Source organism: Drosophila takahashii, chromosome 3R (assembly GCF_030179915.1).
Source record: "Drosophila takahashii strain IR98-3 E-12201 chromosome 3R, DtakHiC1v2, whole genome shotgun sequence".
Lineage (NCBI taxonomy): Eukaryota > Metazoa > Arthropoda > Insecta > Diptera > Drosophilidae > Drosophila > Drosophila takahashii.
Window position 1 is genome coordinate 13462101 of NC_091681.1, and position 21825 is coordinate 13483925.

A 21825-nucleotide genomic window follows, 5' to 3' on the forward strand; every position below is an offset into this window, starting at 1 on the left:
TAACTTTTTGCATCTCTAACAATGAGATTCATTTATTCAAAGTGATTTTGGTTTTTGTCAACTAACACGTGCCATCTGAATGGTTTGATCTGCTTTCAATTCCTTTACAATGCATTGATCTCCGCTTAAGAGCTAGTATTACGAGTTAAGGCACTATGTAAAGCACTACATACGGATAATTTGAATCCTTCGCGAAAAACAACTCTTAACAAACACTACATATAAATACGCTATATGTACAAGCTAAAACGTGAGGGAGCGCTGGGCTCCTTTGTTCCGATAACGGTGATGATATTGATATCAGACGATATTCGATATATGTATATATGTGATTCTTGACTAGCACTTTTGGCCGCCTCCGTCCGGCGGCAATTGGTTGGGATCGTAATAGAAGACACTGGGCATCCACGGCCTCTCAGCTCCGGCCGACAGTTCCGGATGGGAAAGTGCCACCGCCCGGCAGCCGCATTCCTGGGGCTTCCCCCTGCCCCCATCCTCGCCGGGAAAGTCCTGACCCACCGCCTGGGCACGCAGCACAATCTGGTGGGGATTGGTCACATCCACGTTGGTTATCACTCCGGCCTCGTGGCGAAAACTGTAGAATCTGTTGGTCAAATGCCCATCCACGTAAATCTGGAAAATATATAAGGGTTTTTGAAAATGTTTCCTTAAGTTTTGGATGTTGGATTCCCAACCTCGAATCCTGCTATGGCGCGACAGTCCTCCACTTTCCATCTGACGTAGAGAGCGGTGCAACCCAGACTGGTGACGCATGAAATCGTAGCCGGGAAACTATCCCCAGGTCCTGTCCTATTGGTTGCATCATTTGCCCTAATGTTCTGGGGAATATGATAAATATATTTACCTGTTAAGATACCATATACCCTGAATAGTGTTATTATTATTACCTTGGGCTTTGCCTGCTTGTTGCCCAGCACACAGTCCATGGCGTGCAGATCTATGATCATCGAGTCTATAAAGTATTTCTGGGAAAAAGGAATTTTATTAAGACCAGAGAAGAAATATATTTGAAGAGTTACTTTACCATTTCGCAGAGTGGATCGCACATGGCCGAGCGCAGGGTTTTGGAGACCGTCTTGCACTCCTCGTCGCAGATGAGGGCGCGGCAGTGGCAGCAGAGGCATCCCTGTTCGGGCGCCTCCTTGGTCAGGCACGCCAGGCACTCCTCCTCCTCGCCTTCGTCGGGGCATTCCTGTGGACATTCATCTGGGCATTCCTCCAAAGGACCGTCTTCCTTGCATGGATCGCATTCGGGCGGGCATTCGACGGCCTCTTCCTCCTCGCAGGAGTGCAGAGTTGTCTCATCGCCACCACATAGCCCACAATCCTTGAGCGCCTTGCGGAGCAGCTGCTCGCAGAGATTCCTCACACTGGGTGGCAGGGGTCCATCGGGTAGCAAACCGGTACGTGGAGCCTTGGGACCTGGGTCCTTCTGCGCACAGGGATCAAAGTTGTAGGGATAGGACGCCCAGTCCTTCCGAGGACAGGAAACCATGCCGGCAAATGGACACTCAACGGGATCGGTTTTCTCCTCTCTTTCGCTGGGCACTTTGGTCGCGGATCCCTCACAGATTTCCTTTAGTATTATACTCGGTGTTTTTTGCGGTTCCAGTTCGTTGCCCTCCTTTTGTTTCTCCGCCTCTAGAATTTCCTGCAGTTCCTTGTCGATGAAGGCTCTCAGCGACTGGCAAAGATCCTGCGGCTCGGTGGTTTGGCACTCCTCTTTGCAGTCGCACTTGTGCTCCTCCTCCTCAACTTCCTCGCAGTCACGGAAAAAATCGCCATCTAGGCCATCACCTGAACAGGTCAAGGGATTGCCAAGATTAAAGTATTTCTCCTGGCAAGGTGGCATTTTCCCTGACTCATTGCAAGGTTTTTGGGGTTCTTCGTCTGGTGGAAAGTCTGGATCCAGTTCGAAGGCGTAGATATCCGTCTCTGGGATCTCCGGTTCTGGCGGCGGAAGGTAGCACTTGCGGAGGTATTCCTCCAGCTGATGGAAGCACTCGACTCGTTGGATCTGTCTCTTGGACATGGGCTTCTCCCCGGGTTCCTCCTCATTTTTGCCGTCATGTTGGGCCGCACAGCACTCATCGAAGTGCAGACAAGGTGGACTTGGCTCGTCAGCCGGGGCCACTGCATCCTCTTTCTCCGATCTCAGCAGTAAAGTCATTTCCCGGAAAAGCTGTTGGATCAGACAGGCGCGAGATTCGCCGCAATCGCATCCGGAGGAGGTAAGCTTCTCCATCAACTGCATGATGCGCTGTTTGCGAGTGCAGCAGGCCATGCTCTTATTCCCGCAGAGATCCTCGGGTGTCTGGAAGCCTGTGCCCTCCTGGGCACTCTGCATTTCTGGTAGATCATCTTTCAGATAGCACTGGCACTCCTTGCTGACGCACTCTGATTTCGAGGGATCCTGGCCAGGAGGCTCATCGTCATTGCAGAGGCAACTGCCGCCCGAGAGACTGCGGTGCGTGTGGAGACTGGTCTGGATGGGATCGGACAGGTCAGAGGACTTGTCCGAATCATCACAGTCGCAGAACTCTCCTTCGTGATCCTTCATGCTGACTTTCCTGGAACGGAAAGAGGCACCGGGCTCCTGGCAATCCTCAAACTGTGAGAATCCCGATGGATGCTGTATCCTGGTGGAGGCGCATGGCTGGATTCTGCTCTCCCCAGCACATTCTAAGCAATCCTGATGAGTCAGCTTAGCCACAAAGTTAGGCTGCTGCTCCGAGCCGCACAGACAGGTGATCTTGCCCACTATCGACTGCGATCGTGTGGTGGCCGAGGTGTCTACGTCCAACCCAAAGGAGGGTTGACTGTACGGGTTCCTCGACCGGGAAGCACTTGATTTGGTTGTCATGCTGCGATAGTTAGTCTGGCTGGGAGGAAAGGAAGACATTGATTGATCCTGGTTGGTCTGGGTGGCATTGCTGGGACAGCCTTCGGTGTCCGGATCCTTTAGGGCGGACAACCAAGTCACCCCGCTCTGATTCGGGCGACTCGACTTATCGGGCAGACTGGCCAAACTCTTGGATCGCGAGTGCTTGCTCTTGGGTTTGCCCGGTTCCCCCAGGGGAGCGATGGTGAAGTTGCTCATAAAGTAGGGCTCGCTGGCCTTGGAGTGACTGGGATCCATGGATTGTCCGCTAACCACGTTGCTTTGCCCCGCCCAGTAGGGTGGTTGGGAGGAGCCACAGGTGCAGGAGTGATCGATGAGCTCCTTGGTGCAAGCGGTTAGAGCACTCTTGAACGAGGAAGCCTGACCACTCCTTTCGGACAACGAGGTTCTCACGGAGCAGGGCTTCTTCTGGACGGCTGGCTTGCCCATTCCACAGGGAAGGGTCTCCGTGTGGCAGGTACATGTAGGTGGGTTCTTCACCGCCGGTGGATCGGCTGACTTGGATCGCTTGTCCTTGCAGGAGCAAGAAGGACCAACCTCCTCCAATGGGACTTCCGATTGCGGCTGGGACTGCGGGTTCTTGGGCGTGTGGTGTTCCCGCAAATAGGAGGCCTCCGTCTGCGAGGGCTTGGCATGCGGATCCTCGCACTCGGATGGCTCGGACTGTGGGGTCTTCGACGGCTTCCAGTGATCTTTCAGGTAGGATTGCTCGGTCTGTTGGTGGCGGGAGTTGGGGTCGCTGTCGGAATGTCGCTCATGCTGCACGTACATCAGAGCCGGGCATTCTGGGGGTGAGAATAGTGCGAGAACCGTGAGATTAAAGTTTTGTATAAAGACATATTAATAATTAAAAGAAGAATAGTTAAAATGTTCCCTATAAACCCATACCATAACCCATTTTATATCGACTTAATTACGATAGTTGTTCATTTTAATACTTGCAAACATTTGTTCTTGCTTGCTTAACTTTTATATTGGAATCATCACCAATCTACCGAATATATTCCGTATATTTCGGAAACTTGAAGCCTTAGCCGCTCAAGTAAGATAATTCAGCTTGGGTCAATTACCAAAAATAATGTCTTAATGCCCTTAATCTTCTCACATTTCTATCTTAAAACGATAGATCTATGGATCTTCCAAATAAACAGATATAGAAATTTAAAAATGTACTATAATTCCAAAGTTCCTTAAATCTTATTAATGACATTATCATGGTCATTTAATCAAGAAAGCTTACGTTACGCTTACTCTATAAATGCGGTTAAGGCTTCAAAAGATGAGGGCTCTTAACCGCTACCGAACCGCTACCGAAAACCGTTTCCGGTCGATTCCCCGGCTAGAACATAATTCGATTCGATGGGCAAACACAATTTTATTCGGCTGGATGGCTTATGGGGACGAGCAGCTCCTTGATCTCCGTCAATTGGATCTGGCGGCCCCGCGTGATGTCCGGCCGGGAATACATTTCGACGTGGTACAACTCGAGGAACTTGGCCTCCGCCTTCTCGCGGCACGGACAAAAGTCGAAGTAGGAGGTCTGGCTGCAGACCTCCCGATCCTCGAACTTGGTGAAGATGGTGCCGCGCTGGACGCAGCGGCAGACCTTCACATTGATGTGCTCCTGGTTCTGGGCCATCGAGCGCTTCTTCCACGGACACATGCAGCAGCCGCAGTTGCCGGGACAGAAGACATTGCCGTCCTCGTCCATGATGGGACTGGGATCGAAGCGGCAGGGCGAGCAGTTGGAGAACTCCTTGTTTTGGGGCAGCGCCAGGTAGTATTTCTTGCCCGGCGGCTGTTCCGGCGGCGGTGCCATCGGCTCCTCCGCCTCCTCCTCGCTGGACTCGATCTCCTCGGACTCCCCGGACTCGGTGCTCCGGTACTCCGGCTCTGGTTCTGGGGCATAGACCATCAAGTGCTCCACTGGCTCCTCCTTCTCCTCGGGTTCCTCAACCGGTGGCTCCTCCAGCGGCACAAAAAGTGGCTCAGGTTCGAGGGGTTGCGGGATGGGTACAGGCAGGTAGCAAATGGAGATCACCTCCCGCGCCTCCACGTCGTACCAGTGGCCACAGGTGGCCCGAGTGCAGGGATTATACCGCGAGGTGGAGTCCCCACAGCTGCCCATGTAGGTGGAACCCAAGGAATTGGACCCTTCGGTCACCTGGCGCGACTCACAACACGAAGGGAACTGCTGTTCGCTGGCGGATTTACCTGAGTTGGCCTTGGGCGCCCGGGATGCAGGACGCATCGCCTGGTGGTGGGAGCGGCACTGGCAGATGGACTCCTTGCGCGGCGGCGGATGCTTTTGCTGGCAGGTGAGCCCCCTGCCACTCTGCGGATTGAACTCCAGTGGCATCTGGACGGTGACGGGCTTCCCGTGCAGCGGACAGCCGGCACGACCCTTCTTTGGGTCCACCAGTCGCGCTGTGAGCTCCAGGGTGACGGCACAGGGTTGATTCCAACCGCCTGCCTTGTCGAAATTCTTGAGCAGCATCTGGGTGGCGTTGGCGGCCCTTTCTAATGCCTCTCTTATCGCCGCCGGGTCGTCCAGCTTGCAGCGACTGGCGGCACTGCGTCCCTCCTTCGGCGAGTCCTCCGCCGGACCCTGGCAGTCGAAGAAGATGTCCTGGTCGCTGCGCGTCTGCTGGAAGTTGTCGCCCATGTAGAGCAGTCGGGTGGAGTCCATGCCGCGCGTCAATGTGATGGTGCTCCGGCTGACGAAGCGACCCCGCGAATAGTCACTCGGTTCTATGCTCGGATCAACCGGCGGATTGGCGAGTTCCTCGTCCATGACGCTCGAACTGCTAGAACTGTTTTCCCCGAATCAAGCTCTGAACTCACATTAAATTTTCAAGTGTGTGTTGCCTGCTCGATTGTGTCTAAAATACTGATTCTAAAGGGGTCGAAAAAGTGACAGAAGAGAGGGGGTTACTTCGTAACTCCTATGATTTCACAACCAACTATCAAACTATTTTATTTTATTATTTTATTATTTGTTATCAAAAACATCATACGTTTAGGATAGCACTAAAAACCTGAGAAAAAAATCACTTAACCAATTTAATGCGGTTTTTTCATATCCGCAGTGACCTACATTTGTTTAGCTTATTTGAAATTGGTCATGAAGTAACTGTTAAATTTTTAAATTAAAAGTCAGAGAATAACAGTTATTTTTTTACCAATAGGAATAAAGAAATCGCGGTTCCTGGTCTGAAGAATTTGCGATCTCGTTACGTTAAAGAAGTCATGAATGGCACTAATAAAATTGTGACCATGGTCATTAGTGGTTCCTCTTGGTCTGAAGAATTCGCTATCTCATTATGTTGAAGAATTACTGTGTATAAGTACAATTAGCAACCTTTAAAATTCCAACAATAGAGACTAAAGTTTTCGATAACCAAATAAAAGTTATTTAATGATTTTCTAGTAAAAGAATAAAAAATAAGTTATTTTTAGACTTTTATTATAAAAGTCATAAATAAAAGTTGACTTTTATTTTTTTGGTCAAAAATACGCCTCGGGATTTGCGGTTAGTGGCTTTCTTATAATTAAATTCCGTAGCTGCGGGGATGCTCGTATTCAATTATACCATTTTTAACCCTTTCCATTACTGACTGATAAAAGCTATGTAAAAATCCTTATCTACTACCACAAATAAAAAACATACAAATTACCTATTGAATAAATTTGGACGAAAATCAATTACTTTGCGGATATTAAAAGATGGATAGTCAGCCAACTATGGTATTCATGTGCTTTGATTAGGTTCCTGGATTTCGGCATAGACGTTCTCATGGCTGCACCATCTCACACTGGACCTCCTGTTCTTGGATTTGTTTTGACTTGCGGGTGCACTGCAGCCGCAGAAGGTTCCAATTGACTTTGGCTGAAAGATGTTGACCTTGACCTGGCCGCTCTCTGGATTCAGTTCGATGGGAAGCCTCAGGGTCACCGGGTCGCCAATTAGCTTGCACTGTCTGTCCTTCGGGCAGGGACACTTGTCGTCCGTGTGAAGACGGGCACTGACCTCCAGGGTTGCCGGATAGAAGCGGGTCATCGAGGGACGCATGGGCACGCAATCGGTGCCTCCATAGCACCTCAAGAGACGCTGGGTGGCAGTGGCAGCCCGCTCCAGGACGGCCCGAATCTGCACGGGATCGTCGAAGCGGGCCGCCTGCTTGCAGATCACCTCGTCGCCACCACCCACTGCCATTTCCGGAGTCTCGGTCTCCTCGTCGTCACTCCGGCAGTCGTGGAAGGTGTCCATGTCCTCATTCTCGGCCATCATAATGCTCAACCAATACAAAATTTCGAAACGATCTGATTCTACCGATATAACAAATGGTTCTGGATGGGGAAACTAATCTCAAGGCCTTATTGATGCCAAACAAATGGAGAAACCTTACATTTTCAATTTATCTGATTTTCATTAAAAATACAAATTGTATGTTATCATTTTTGGACATCCGCTACAGCATAAATAGTTGAAAAATACTACCAAATTCATTTCAACTGCACACAAAAACTTGATAAAAAATTGTCAAAAAGTCCACAACCACAGAAAATTGCCAATTTTACCAATTAAGTAGGTGTGTCTTTGCCAAGTGTGTGTATTGGTTGTTGTGAAAGTAACTATTTGATTTGTAGAATTCACAATTTTTGTGGTTGGGGACTGTTTGGCAATTATATTGGTTAATTTTTTTTTTTGGTGGTTGTAATTGTACCCAAACGTAAAAGGCATGAAAATGTTTGATTCAGGTTAAAAAAGAATTGAATTACCAATTATCCAATTTAGTAATCAGCTTATGCATTTCGAACCCCAATATAGGGCTCTACTTCCCATTAACTGATACAGTCAAATCTCATGTTTAATCTAATGATCTATTATTTGACAGCCCTGATAGACTTGGTAATTTACATTTATGTATGGAGTATTGGAGTATCGAAATTGACTCATCTGGGACCCCTGAGCATCAAAGAGTTGCTCCGCTCTACGGGAATGTACACCGTGCAGCAGAACTCCGACTCCATCTTCTGATTGTGATAGAGCACCAGTCTGGCATGGATCCTCTGTTCGATCTGATCCAGAAGCGCCGAAGTTGCCGGCTTGAGGGCCTGCTTTAGACTCTGGACACAGCCGAGAGCTGCCACGAATCCCTCGTAGCTCTCCAGCGACTCCTGCTGATTCTTCTCCGTCCACATGTCCTGCAGGAATTCTAGGTGCTCCCGGAAATCCTCCCCGTCCTCCCACAAGTGAAGAAGGCGAGTGCGAAAGGCGGACAGATCGAAGTACCCGTCCACTGCACCCTGGAGGAGATCCACGAAGCACCTGGTTCTCAGGGGCATCAGGAGCAGCCGCTGCTCCACGCCCACATCCGCCTGTGTTCCGCACTCTACGGTTTCCGGCTGCACCTGGACTTCCTGCTCAGCGCAATCAGGAGTGGCTTGAATCGCTTCCTCCAAACTCTTAAGCTCCTCCGTTTGCACAAAGGACACGCTGGCCAGTGATTCCCAATCGAGATTAATGACCTCGGCATGCAGGGAGCACAGTGAAACGCCCGATCGCGAAGAGTGAGCTGTCTGAACCGAGAACAACGAGTGGAAACTGTTGCTGGAGAGGCTCTGCTGGAGTGGTAATCCCAGAGATTTATTCCCCAGGCCACTGCGCATGCGGGCACGGTAGATGCGTCGGAAGATGAAACGCCGCAACATGGAGCGCTGGCGACGATGGGGATGCTCCTCCTCCTTTGTCCGCTTTTTGCTTTTCCTCTCGGGTTCCTTACTGAGCTGCCTCATGCAGGAGGGCACCTCGCTGATTTTCTTCTCTTGCTCCTCTGGTGCTTTACTTATGGTCTGTTGCTTAAGATCAGTATGGCTATCGGCTCCTCCACGGGATCGCCTTCCTTTTTGGCGGGATCTGCCCACCTTAAAGCCCCTGGGTCGCGATGAGGATGCCTGGACACTTAGGTAACTAGTTTTCTTGCTAATGGGCTCACTTGCTTCACTTTCCTGAATAATTGGACCACCTTCCTGACTTCCCTGACCTTCTTGACTAGCTTGATTCACCTGACTCTCCACACTGGTCACCGTCGACAGTCCTGCCCCACTTATTCTAATCGATGAGGCATCCTGGGCCTTGGCCAAGCCATCTGACTTGACCACCGGATGGCTGGTAACTAGACTCACCTCGGACGGACTCTGTGAGAGGAGGGTGTCCGCCAGATGCTTCACGCTGCAGGCGATCGCCTGGAAGTCCTTGTGGAGGGGCAGATCGAAGTCGCGACCCTGGAATGTTAGGGATATGTATTAGGGATTAATTTGTAAAATAACTAACTGTGCTGCTATCAATCAGCTTAAAAAACCGGACAGATCAACCAAAAAAAAAACGAGGAAAAAAAATAAAAAAGGGCAAAAGAGAGGACAAAAGTTACTTCTTCAATATTTTTGTGTTTTTGTTAATAGGTTAAATTTATTACTAATTTAAATTTCTTCATTGCTTAATCGATCGTTTTTAAAATTATTTTTCTGTATAAAAAACCGCCCCCTTAAAAGAGATTTTTTTTATTTTGTAACCTTTAAAAGTTTTTCTTAAAACGAAAAGTCAAATTTTTTTTAGCAAAAAACATAATTTTTGAACTTTGGCAGGTCGTAAAAAATTCTTGAAATCAAATAGTATAAAAATAATAAGCAAAAGGTTTACATTTAACCAGCTTTAAAAGATAAAATCGAAAAGTTATTTGATTTTTTATGATAAAAACCCAACCAAAACCAACGACTAGCAAAACTAACATGTAAAACCTTGTTTTTGAAAAAAAAACAGATTTCCGGACAGGAGATTATTTGAAATCTGTCCGAAAAAGGACAAAATGACAGCACTGATATATATTAACCCACCTCCAGTTCGAGTAGTGCCACGCCCAGTCCCTGGCTGGCGGCCTGCAGATTCGGAACCTCGTCCTTCTTGGCCCGCTTCGCAGGACTGTCGTAGAGCTCGTCGGCCAGGCTGTAGCCCTCGGGCATGACGCCCAGCTTGCGCTCCATCAGCTGGCACTGCTCGTCCTTGGTGCGCAGCTCGTCCTCCAGGCAGCGCGCCCGCTCCTCCGAGTCCTTCATCTGGCCCTCCATCTGCCGGATCTTGTTCTCCAGCGTGCCCACCTCCTCCTTCAGCTCGCTGTTGGTCACCTCGATGTGCAGGTACTCCTTCTTGATGTCGAAGATCTGGCTGCGCAGTGCGTCCGTCTCCTGTCTCAGCTGATCTTCGGTGTTCTGCTGCACCTTCTTGGCAAAGCTCAGGTCGTCCATTAGAGCCTGACTGCGGCGTCTCTCCGTTTCCAGTGCCTCCGTGAGGGGCATCTTGTGCTCCGCCTCCATTTCCATCTTGGCCATCACGCTCTCCACGCTGCACTGCAGCGTTCGGTTCTCGGTGAGCAGATCGCGGTGCTCCTTGGTCATGCGCACCAGGCAGGTCTTCAGCGCCTGCTCGCCCTCCTCCAGCTGCTGGATCTTCTCGGTGGCCGCCCGCGAATCCTCGCGCAGGCAGTCCTGCAGCTGGGCTATCTTCTGCTTGAGACTGGCCTCCTTCGAGCGGTACGCCTCCTCGCGCTCCTTGTACTGCTGCTCCAGGTCCACCCAGTGCGAGTCGGCCGTCTCCATGGCCTCGTAGTGCCGGGCATTCAGCTCCTTCAGCTGGCCGCGCAGGCTCTTGACCTCCTCCTTGAGGTAGGTGATCTCACGACCCTCGCCGGGATCGGCAAGTCCGAAATCCGATGTCTGTAGCTTGGCTCGGGAGTCGGGACCCAAGGAAGAAGTGTAGCCCGAGGTTAGACGGGGACTGGCCTCCGGGGAAGAGGATACGTTGCCCATTTTGGCCAAGGAGAATAGACGACAGATGAGCAGGAAGGGCAGCGATCTCCTTAGATCCTGCAGCTCTTTTCTCGCCTGCTTCCTCTCCGTCTGCAGATGCTCCAGCTGCGTCTCCGCTGCCGCAAGATCCTCCCGCAGGATCAGCACCTCTGCCCGGCAGTCCTGATACTTGGCGCCCAGTGCCTCCTTGCCGAACTCCAACTCCACGTTGCGCTGCCGCAGGATCTCCAGTTCCACCTCGTTGCGCTGCAGATGGAGCCGCGTGTCGTTCTCCGCCTCCTCGAACTCGCACTTGGCCTCCTCCAACTGGGCGTTCTGCTCGGTCAGCAGCTCCACCCGGTCGCCCAGCTCCTTGAGATCCTTCTCCAGCTGCAGTTCCCGCTGCAGTCGCTGGGCCAAGTGCCGCGCCTGGGCGTCTCCGCTGCTCTCGTAGATCAGCAGCTTGCCCTCCAGCTGCTCCAGTCGCTCCTGGTAGAACTGCAGGTGCGGATGGCCTCCGCCAACGGTGCTCGACGGCAAATCGCACTCCACGAACACTCCGCTCTCGCTGAGGCTGCTGCTCTGCCACGAGCTGCTCACCTGGCTGCAGTGCCTCTTGCTGGGCGTGGGCGGGGCTGTGGGCGTGGCACAGTTGCTATACGGCTGAACAGTGGCTACGATCCTGTGATTGTGATTGTGACTTTGGGTTGGGTTGTTGTGCCTCCGCTGGTGGCTCTGTGTGAAAAAATAAAACAAAACTTGAATTTTAGCGATTTCTTAGTCCAAAATATGCATAAGGGCGGTTAAAACGAGTAAAGCTAAGGGAAATATGTTGGCTATCAATAAATATGTGGTTTGTATATGCTCGCAAAACTCTCTGCTTTTGTTTTTTAAGAGTAACTGACAAACATAAATGGGCTAGCTATGCTAAAATTATGGGATTTATAGTTGGAAACTTAGAGCTTGAAGGTTTTTCCATTTAATTAATAATTTAAAATAATAAAATACATTAAATTGGCTAGCTATGCTAAAATGATAGGATTTATAGTTAACCATTTTGGAAACTTAGAGCTTGAAGGTTTTTCTGGATTAAGCTTCATAATTCGACCATTTAATTAATAATTTAAAATAATAAAATACATTAAATTGGCTAGCTATGCTAAAATGATGGGATTTATAGTTAAGCCATCTTGGAAACTTAGAGCTAGAAGGTTTTTCTAGATTAAGCTTTATAATTCAACCATTTAATTATTAATTTAAATTATTGCATGCCTACCAAACAACCTACACAGAGAACATTTTTCAACAAGACTGACGTTCTCAAATTAAGTATTTGTACTCTGAATTAGAGGAAATACTGATTTTGTGGACAAATTTTGAAAAAAAAACATAATTCTTTAACCATGTTGTTTCCCCCTTATTTGTCCCCTTTTTTTGAGAAAATAATCTCTAAAAAGAGTTAACTCCAAGGTATTTTATTAAAAAAAGTTGTACTGAAAGTGAGTAGTTTTACTTAAAGTGAGTACTTGGTTTTATTTTGAGTAGAAAGTTCTCAATTTAAGTGCACCGTTCTTGAAAAATTCTCTGTGTGTACTCATTATTATACTACTTAATTTACATACCTGATCGCTTGGCATCATGGCATCCAGATCGAGTTGCTGGACGCACTGCAGCAATTGCTGCAGACAGCGCTTGTCCCGATCCTCCAGCTGCTGGGCAGACTGCTCCAGCAGATCCTGCAGACTCTGGCAGTGGCCCTCGCAGGTGCTCTCCATCTGGTTTAGATCGAAGCGAATTGATTTAGATATATTCTGCTACTTAACTTAACAGTTACTTAGGCAAATTAACACTGGCTTTATGCTCCGCTGCCGCCACTGACACACTCTCATGTGCAAACCGATCTACGACTAATTTCACTTTGCTAGCTGCTCGAATAATTACTTTTGGTTATTGCAATTAGGCGAGTGAATTGGATTTTCAAGCTGAACGACTTCACTGCCAGCTGAAACTGTTCGGCTCTAGAAATTAAACGTACCGAAACTGAAAATCAGCAGAAAAGATTGACGGATGGAGGGCATCGAACTGGAGATACCTACTAAAAATCTTGAAGATAAGAGGAGATACCTTCTAGATAACTTTAACTTTACATACGTATAAGTGGAGATAAGAAAACATAAGAGATCTTATAGGTAACTAGAAAGCTATTAATAGTTTTGAATTAAGAAGCAATTAAACAAATTAAGTTCTGTATACATTTTTAAAACCCCTGGTATAATCACAGAAAAATCGTAATCATATAATAAATATAAATTATTTGAAGACATAGTTTTAAACAAGTATTTTTAGTAAAGGGAAAACTTATTTAAAATATATTCTTTATAAGTATTTAACACCTTGATATCACCACAAAATCTATATATTTGATAGAAAACAACACAACACATATAAATCCTTTTTAAGACTTTTACGTTTTTAAGTGCAATACCCGATAATAAAAATCCCTACACTTTTCTGCTCATTCAATATACCTTCAATCGCTCCATTTAATGGGCACCACTAAGGTGTGGGGCCAAACAAAGCCTTTGGCTGGATTTGGTTGTCTATGAGTAACGACAAAACACTCATAAGTATAACAAGATTCGTAGATGGCGTCCACTTAGGGCGCTACCCTTATAAGCAGCGTTTTAAGCGCTCGACTCCGATTTGGCTAAAACAACTCTTAGGCCAAATCGTCTACAAGGCCAAGAAGCCAAGTCAGCGGTGTGTGGTAAAATTGTAGGCGGTGATCACAAGTCACAAGTTACAAATCACAGATCGCAAATCACAGATCGAAGTAGTGACATAAAGCCGCGGCGCAGACTCACTAGCAATTTGGAAAGTTTAACCACAGATTTCAATTCCTGAATATTTTATAACGCAAACTAATGAGTTAGCCATCAACTGCGGCTGCTCCAGTGAAACAATTGCAATTGGAAAACAGAAAGATTGCTGTTGCCGTTAAACCAAAACAATTTCCGTGCTGGCTTAGATGCCAAACAAAACTAAAAGAGACTCTAGCACACTGAGTTGGCCAACTTGGCGCTAACTTGGCTCTGAGCTCTCAGCGGACTCGAGTCGGCTTCGAATGAATGGCTCAATTCATTTTCATTCATAAACAGCCGCCAAGTGAGTCACTCGCTCGAGTGGTTTCACAAACAGGCTTTCGAGTGATTCGCATTCCGGGGTGCCGTTCGCTTACCTTATCGCTATCATCTTCCAGCTCGAGTATGCGAAACTCGAGGAGTTCATTCTGCTCCCTCAGCTCGCTGGCCTCGTCCTCGAAGCTCGAGTGCTTCTCCTCCAGCTCCTGGATGCGCTGCATCAGCTCCCCGATCTGGGCCAGCTTCTTGCCGCTGCCCATCGCCGCCTTTTCCGCGGCGTCCAGGTCCTGTTTCATCAGCTGCACCTCCGTCTGCAGGCGCTCGTTCTCCTTCTGGTACATTTCCGCTTCCTTTTGCAGCTTGTCCAGATCCTGCAGCTGCAAGAAAACGGGGGTGGATTCAGTCGACACTCGATACGCAAGGGAAACTAATCTAGAATCGCTGGGAAATCATCCAGAACACCCTCTTCAATTCTGGCAATTCTATTTTTACAACCACCTGTTTGTTTGTCGGAATAACAGTTTTTCTATCTCTAGAATAACCATTCAATTTTGTAAAATATTTTAATGTAATTCTGAACTAAAATAGTATTTTATTTTTAATGCCTTTTTTGCACATTCTGATTAATAGCTCGATATAAAATGGAAAATGTAATCTAATATTCATTATCAATAAAAAAATATATATATTTAAATAATAATTTAATTTGAATGTAAATTACAAATTTAAATATCATTAAAAAGCGTAACAAATTCTTTAAAAAAAAACAAGTAATTACTTTTATACAAATCATCCAGAACACCCTCTGCATTTCTGTCAATTCTATTTTTGTCTGTTGGAATAACAATTTTTCTGTCTCTAGAAAAACCTTTTAATTTTTAAAAATATTTTAAAGTAACTAAAAGTTGTATTATATTTGTAATGCATTTTTTGTTCTTTCCGATTAATGGCTCGATAAAAAATTGAACATTTAATCTAATATTCATTAAACAAAACTAAAACATATATAATTAAATAATTATTTTATTTTAATGTACGTTTAATTTACAAATTTAATTATCATTAAAAAGCATAACAAATTCTTTTAAAACCAAGTTATTACTTTTATACAAAGAGCCTCCTACATCGCAATCATAAAATGTCTTATTTATAGTGAAAATAGACTTATACCAATAAAATGTAAAGGCATAAATTTAAACGCAATTAAGTAGAAAACAAAGGTCTATTAACTGAGATGTACTAATGAAGAGTTTCTATAACTAATAAATCACGGATCATAAACTACCATTAATCATTAGATTTAAAGCAAACTTCTCATGCCTAAAATACGATGGATTTGCGTTATTTGCAAATTCAAAGTTTAAGTCTACCTGCTGGCGGGGACCAGTTACTTACAGTCTGCCAAATCACGCCGCTGTCGGATCCGCTGGAGGGCGGCTGCGGGCTAATAGAGGGCGGGGCCGAGGACAGAGCCGAGTCCGTGTCCGAATTGGGGTCCTTGGGGGGCACATAGATCGATAGAGAGAGAGAGGGGGGAGATTATTCAAAATGCCAGAGTTCGGTGGAATTTCTAAGCCGTGACTCACTCACCTTCGACTTGACTGCCGCCTGATGGCTGTGGCTGCCGAGCAGCGTCGTCATCCAAGTGCTGGCCCTCATCTCATCATCGGGGGCCCTCATGCGAGTTGGAGGAGCATCTTCCAATCCATTCGGCTGACTGCTCTTCATTGTTGTGCGCATCTCGAGCGCTGATTTATGTGCATTTTTCGTATTGTTGATTAGCTCAATGTTCTTGAGTTGGGTTATCTGCGGGAAATGGGAAAACGGGGTGAAAAATTAGAAAATGTCGTGCCACAGATACATTTATTGCAGCACTCTCTATCACTCGCGTTTACCCACGTTTTCTTCGGCCGACCTGGCCCAGAATGGACAAAGCAATTAACAAAAGAATCTGTTTTTTATCTGTTCTCCGTGTGTATACTATTTATAAAGACGGGGGCCCCAAGAAAAGAACGCTCCGCTTTGCGGTGTGCTCTTTACATGTGTGTTAACAGTTATGACTTGATTTCTGGTTCTTCTGACAGACACACTTTTCGCTAAAAAGCGCCAAATCATTATTATGGACAGGTACAGGTTGCTTTTGATCCGGACAATGGGTACCAGTGGGTCCCAAAGTGGGTTCAATGACACGGTCGAGAGATCAAAACGGGCAGGAAAGGTGCGTTTTATTGTCGGATTAGCTGGGCCAAGGCAGCAAAGACCACCAATCCACCTTCGATCGATCCTGGTCGTGAATCACGAAACTCCACGCACAATTGAATTCATAAAAACCAAAGTTTTCGCTTTATCGCGGGCTCTCATCACGATTTTCATGGTCACGATGCCATCCATCTGCCCTGTCAGCTAATTAGCCTCTAACTCGAAAATCCAGCAATCGCAGACGAACCGAACCCAGTTCGAAAAGCCAAATCACTTTCCAATCAAGCAACGCCCAGTTATGTTTTACTTTCATGTCAATCTCATGTTTTATATAACACCCATAATAGCAGTGTTATTATACGCATAATGCAGCATTATGCTAATTTGTGGGCCTCGTTGGACATGTGTGTTTGGGGCCGGAGAAATCATTAATCAATTGTGAAACGAGGTATACGGTATGAAGGTGTGGACGTACACCCAAAAGGTTTCCAGAGAGCCCAGTGCGGCCAGTGCAATGACCAACCGTACATCGCTTCATTTCACAACTGACCGCACTGGGAAAAATAATTAATAGAGCTTGGGAGAATTTATAGACTTTAAAAGAAACCTATGAGAATGCTATCTTATGATTTAATATTTAATGTACAATAATATTTTCATATTATTTTAATGATTATATTTATAAAATTAAAATCTTTTAAACAATAATATCCGCAAAATGTCGTTTCCATTTATCATTTAAATTTAGAAAATATGTATTTTATTCTTAGTTACATTTTAAGAATGCATTAGCTATTTATTTCATGATCCTAATAATATTTTCCTCAGTGCTGAGATACGTATATGAGAGTCCAGGGTCTGGGCCCAAAATGGAGTTGCTTTTGCTGAAGTATTGCTGCTGGCGTTGGTGTCGCATGCCTGCACGTCTTCGATTGAAATTATCGGCTGTCGTGGAGAGCGGGCCCCGAGATCACCGACCGATACCCAGACTGAGCTAACCGTTATGGTAATTTCTTGGATCGATTCCAAAAGAACTTTTTGCATAACGGCCGGTTAACGAACTCGATCAACGTGCTCGGGGCGATTAAGCAAGTGGCCACAGTTTCAGTACCATTACCAGTACCAGTCCCAGTTTCAATACCCAATCCCCATTCCCCGCACTTATATCACCTAACTCGAATCCATTCGGGGACTTTTTGATGGCTCTATCTGCCTATCTATTGATGCCATATGCAGATTGCGCTAAATGCAGCGTCGACGTTGCGAGACGGAGATGCGCCATCGGGTCGATTTCAAACGCTCGATGGATTGTTTGTAAATCTGTCGGCAGTCCCAACCTGCTGAGCCATATACGATGCGGAGATACCCAGAAACTGAGATACGGAGATACTCAGATACTCAGACACTAAGACTCGGATGCACATGGGTGTGTTTATGTCTCGCTGTCGGTCTGTTTGCACAAGCCGCGGGCCAAGTGATTGTGATTGTGTGAAATGATTTTCCTTTCTGCAGACAGGTTTCACTTCGATCGGTGCAACTGCCACTGCAGCGATACCGAGCTCCAACGTTCCGGGTTCGACTCCCCCGGTCCGTGGACGATTACGTGTAACAGCAGCCATCAAAAGGCATCGCCGGTGCCTTACAAACAGGCAGGGTCAGTAGAATAGCGCCCGAGATGCTTTCCCCGGAAGTAAATGACCTGCTTGTGGGGTCAATCTAAGCTATCAACAATCAGTCACTTAAATGCTGATCAGTCTATTGGATTTAACTTGCTTAAGAATTATTTTTCATTATATGTTGTCCTTGAATTTAAAGTAATTATTGAATATATTCATATTTATTATAGGCTTTTGAAGAGAGAAACATTTTATAATGATGTGTTATAATCATAAAACCTTGCTCTACAAATTCAAAAAATGTATTCTCCAATACCACAAATTTTTAAATAATTCTCAAACCTATTATTTTGACCCCAACTGTATGCACCAACTAGTAGGTATATTTTTCTCCTATATTTGCATTTGGCATTGTAATTCAGGTTTGGCTCTGCACAAAGGCACTGCTTTGATTTGATCTTGCGAAAGCGAAAGTTTATATGCGCTAATGAATTATATTGTATTGCAGATGGTATATGGTATATGGGGTATGGTATCAGGAGGGCCAGCCAAGCGCAACTCCCGTGCGATGGGATAAGCTAATTGAACTAATGAATGGACTTGCGAGGCTCTGTTGACATATATGCATTGCGGCCCGTTAATTTGCATCGATATGCCCAACGAACCCGGGGATTAACCGGGGAGTCCAACTGTGGCGATAGCCGATTTCCGACGCCCAAGTCCAAGTCAAAGTCGAAGCCTTTCCCTTTCGATCTGAGATACCACAAAGAGGTAATTATTCATCCGTCGCGGCCTCAACTGTTTTTGATGATGGCCCCTTTGTGCTCAAAAATTTGCAACATTTTATAGTCGCCGTGTGGCAGAAATGTCAGGCAGCAAAAACTTTTGATATCGCCGATTGATTGTTAATCATCCAAGATGATCTTTTAATGGTTTTTGAAAGTGGATTAAATTGGGGCCGATAAGCTCCAGTTTTCGCTTTTCAAGCTGTTTACTACGCATTATATTATATTAATTTAATAAGTGTGTTTATCGATTGGTGCCAGCTTTCGAAATAAAGTTTTTTTTTAGTTTTGAAAGCGATTTGCTAGACCAATAAAAATCAATTACAAAGCTATATTGATCGTAAGTTTAAAAAAATATGAAATTAAGTTTTACAACAGATTTTATTACTTGAGATATTGTAACGATGGGAAATATTTATTAAATTTTAATAAATAAATAAATCAAAGTATTTCAGGAATATAAATAAACCGAGGAGAAGCGGAAACAACAAATTATGATTTAAAAGTGACTACTGTCTTAATGGATTGCTTTCCCTTTTTTAAATGGAACACCTTCGCCTTGCGAATTCTTGAGTTATAATCTAGAAGTTAGGCGCCAATCTGACACTTTTATATGCTAAACGCCCCACCATTCCATTCCCATAAATCAGATTTCCCATCGCTGGCTCACAACAAGCTAATTGTCTATGGAGTACGCGTCGTATGAGCAATACCCGTGAAATGAGTAACAAGTGCTACCAGAAATAGGAATCTCTTAATGGCTTATACCTACTAAAAATACTTAGGGCTGTTTGCTCTGGCTTTGGCAGTGGTCAATTACCTTGACATCTCTCCGGTTGTAGTAGTAATCCATTGTCAGGCGTATTTATGCATTATTCCCACATATGAAGGTGTGGATTTTGTGCGGCAAAAACAATTAACCGCAATTTTCAAGTTTTCGTCTCTTTGATGGCAAATAGTTTTCACCGTGGTAATTTCACTAAAACATCGAAATTTATAGACACATTCGGGCAAACGATTCGCGATTTGCATATGGTTCACATTTCCATTTCACACACCCCTTTTTCTCTCTCATGTCGTTTATTTTTTGTCGGTTGTATTTGTTGTCTGCACACTTTTTGTGTTGTGATTACTTTGCATATTGGAAGCGTCCGCAGTCCGCAGTCGACGGTCCCCGAGTGGCGTCTTGTTTTAGCAACATCATCATCACAACCATCATTACCTTACCATCGCCTCGCTTTTACTGTCGTTTGGCTGTGGCTGTGGCGATAGGAAGATGGGGATGACTACATTTTTGCAGGCCGCCGAGGCATAGTCATACTCGTAGCAACATATCGTATTTAAAATAGCGTTAACATTTTAAAAGCTTTTCACTGACCCCAATTGGTGGTGTGCGGTGCACACACACTCCCCACAACCACACACTTTTTCCTTCCCAAAGAGTCTTAACTCTTAGGGGAGAGTGCTGTACACGGGCGAAAACATCAATCAGCAAAGTGAAATGATCAGCATACTTCAAATAGTAATAAAATGTCTTATTTGTTTACAAATTTGTGTTAATAAAGTGAAAATGTCATAATTTTATGATATAGTCTTTATAAGTAACTCTCAGATTTAACTATTACAAAATTATTTTAATAGTTCCTATAGGAACTATTATATATGTATATTGCTATAGCAAATATATAAAATGAACAAATTCGGATGGTTACTTATGATGTAGTATTTAATTTTATATTTTTACTTAGTTATTACTTCTTTTAGTATGCAGATTTTAAGTGTAAATACTTTAAAAATGCTGTTGATTTTAACTGTTGGCTGATTTTGCAGACATTTTAATATTTTTTGTATGACTAATTATTTTTGACGCTTGCACACTTTTGAAAAGGCGTAAAGTTAATTAAATATTTTATGGAGCCAGTTATTTGTTCGCACATCTTTTATGATTTTCCCGGGTTGTTAGCCTTACGAAGGTGCTATTTCGATTCGATTTGCCACACTTTTCTCTGCGTGCATTTATTGATGCCGCCGTTTATTTCTTGTTGCTGGATGACATCGTTGCCCGATTGCTGCTGCACTTTGCTATGCAAATTACTACGAGTGCTGACTGCTAGAAACTGGCGCACTGGCCGACATCCGATCGTGGATTAAAGAGATCGGCCAGATGGGAACCCCGATTCCGATTGCTAATCCGATCCGCACCCATCCTATCCAATCCAGCTGTCATGGCCCAATGATCGCGGGATCTTGGATCTTCGTAACAAATTCTCGACTACTTTGGCAGCGATAAAAACAATTACGAGCAGGCGCGATTAATGAACTGTAAAATCGAATTCGATCACTGGAACGTAACGAAGCTATATGGCCACAAATCACGAGACGGAGGGGCAGAGAGACGAAAGGGGTGTGAAAGGCAATTAATTTCGATCGTTTTTGGCATATTTCACTAAACTATAGTGCAAAGTCGGTGAAATTATGGGTTCGTGTGTGCGTTAAACAATGCCAAAGAGAAAGACAAACTGTGAATAGGTTTTCCTATTCAAAAGTAACGATTGTTTGTGTTTTTCTGTGTTTTCGGCTGTGGTATGTATCCATCAATGTGTGGCATTTGGTTCCTTCATTTTTGGCATAGAAAATCAGACAATGCACCCCGTAATATGCTTTTCATTAGCGTCTCTTTTCAAAAGTCCCTCGATTCTGGGCCGCAAATTTCACCTGATTATGCACTCGGATCTATACCTATACCCATTTGACTTGTGCACTCCACTGGGTGTAGTAGGTTTTTTTATTAGGATTTTATTATATCTTGCGGGGACTCGAACTCGAAATCGGACTGAGAAACGAGACTGAGACACCTGCGACCGCTGCGAACTTAAAAACCGAACTGAACGGCCATTCATGCGAGCGGTACACTCTCGAGCGGCGGGAGAGAAAGTGAGTGAGTGAGTGAGTGGTGCGAAAAACCGGCTTGGAACCCACCGCTCTACTCTCTCGCTCTCTCCGCTGCCAGCGATCCACTTGCAACACTTGCGCTGCTGCAACTGCAACGCTGCAACTGCCGCAGCAGGTTTTTCATTACCTTTTTTTCTGTATTTCTCTTTTTTTTTGCCCACCGCTTATCGACGCGGCGATTGTTGTCTTTGCCATTCTCATAACTAACGCAAAATTATATCATAGATCATGCCAATAGTGCATAACCACAGGTGGAGATACAGATGCAGATGGAGATACAGATACTCTGGCGGCAGCTGAATGTGTATACTCTAAGCTCCCGAGATACAAAGATACAGATACTGTATCTGGCCGAGCTCTTAACT

The 21825-nt window shown here is 45.4% G+C and overlaps 4 protein-coding genes across 9 annotated transcripts in view; 1 reads left to right on the top strand and 3 right to left on the bottom strand.

Annotated features, from left to right (window-relative positions):
- LOC108068783 (uncharacterized) lies at positions 1-5825 on the bottom strand. Its single transcript, XM_017158550.3, has 5 exons — positions 5138-5825; positions 1046-3708; positions 909-986; positions 696-839; positions 1-633 (listed from the first exon to the last, which is right to left on the bottom strand). The coding sequence occupies exons 1-5, from the start codon at positions 5715-5717 to the stop codon at positions 340-342; spliced, it is 3759 nt and encodes a 1252-aa protein (XP_017014039.2). The 5' UTR covers positions 5718-5825; the 3' UTR covers positions 1-339.
- Positions 3571-21825, bottom strand: part of Pif1A (PFTAIRE-interacting factor 1A) — a 26633-nt gene continuing 8378 nt past the window's right edge. For 2 of the 4 annotated variants that reach the window (XM_070216612.1, XM_070216611.1), the window contains 6 exons: positions 15499-15714; positions 15304-15405; positions 14007-14285; positions 12391-12543; positions 9821-11503; positions 7789-9211 (listed from right to left, as the gene is read on the bottom strand). In XM_070216612.1, the coding sequence (XP_070072713.1) occupies positions 7880-9211; positions 9821-11503; positions 12391-12543; positions 14007-14285; positions 15304-15405; positions 15499-15714 (3765 nt within the window). In that variant the 3' untranslated portion in view covers positions 7789-7879. Of the gene's footprint in view, positions 3709-7788; positions 9212-9820; positions 11504-12390; positions 12544-14006; positions 14286-15303; positions 15406-15498; positions 15715-19328; positions 19487-21825 lie in introns of those variants that run through there. The other 2 variants (XM_017158565.3, XM_017158589.3) reach the window with 2 other exon arrangements.
- Positions 6445-7288, bottom strand: LOC108068809 (uncharacterized). Its single transcript, XM_017158601.3, has 2 exons — positions 6633-7288; positions 6445-6568 (listed from the first exon to the last, which is right to left on the bottom strand). Exon 1 carries the CDS (start codon positions 7212-7214, stop codon positions 6675-6677), a length of 540 nt encoding a protein of 179 aa, XP_017014090.2. The 5' UTR covers positions 7215-7288; the 3' UTR covers positions 6445-6568; positions 6633-6674.
- Ir85a (Ionotropic receptor 85a) overlaps positions 16403-21825 on the top strand; it is a 9963-nt gene continuing 4540 nt past the window's right edge. The window contains exons 1-2 of one of the 3 annotated variants that reach the window (XR_011418994.1): positions 16403-16570; positions 16936-17807. The gene's annotated coding sequence lies outside the window, so the exon portion shown is untranslated. Of the gene's footprint in view, positions 16571-16935; positions 17808-21825 lie in introns of those variants that run through there. The other 2 variants (XR_011418993.1, XM_017158615.3) reach the window with 2 other exon arrangements.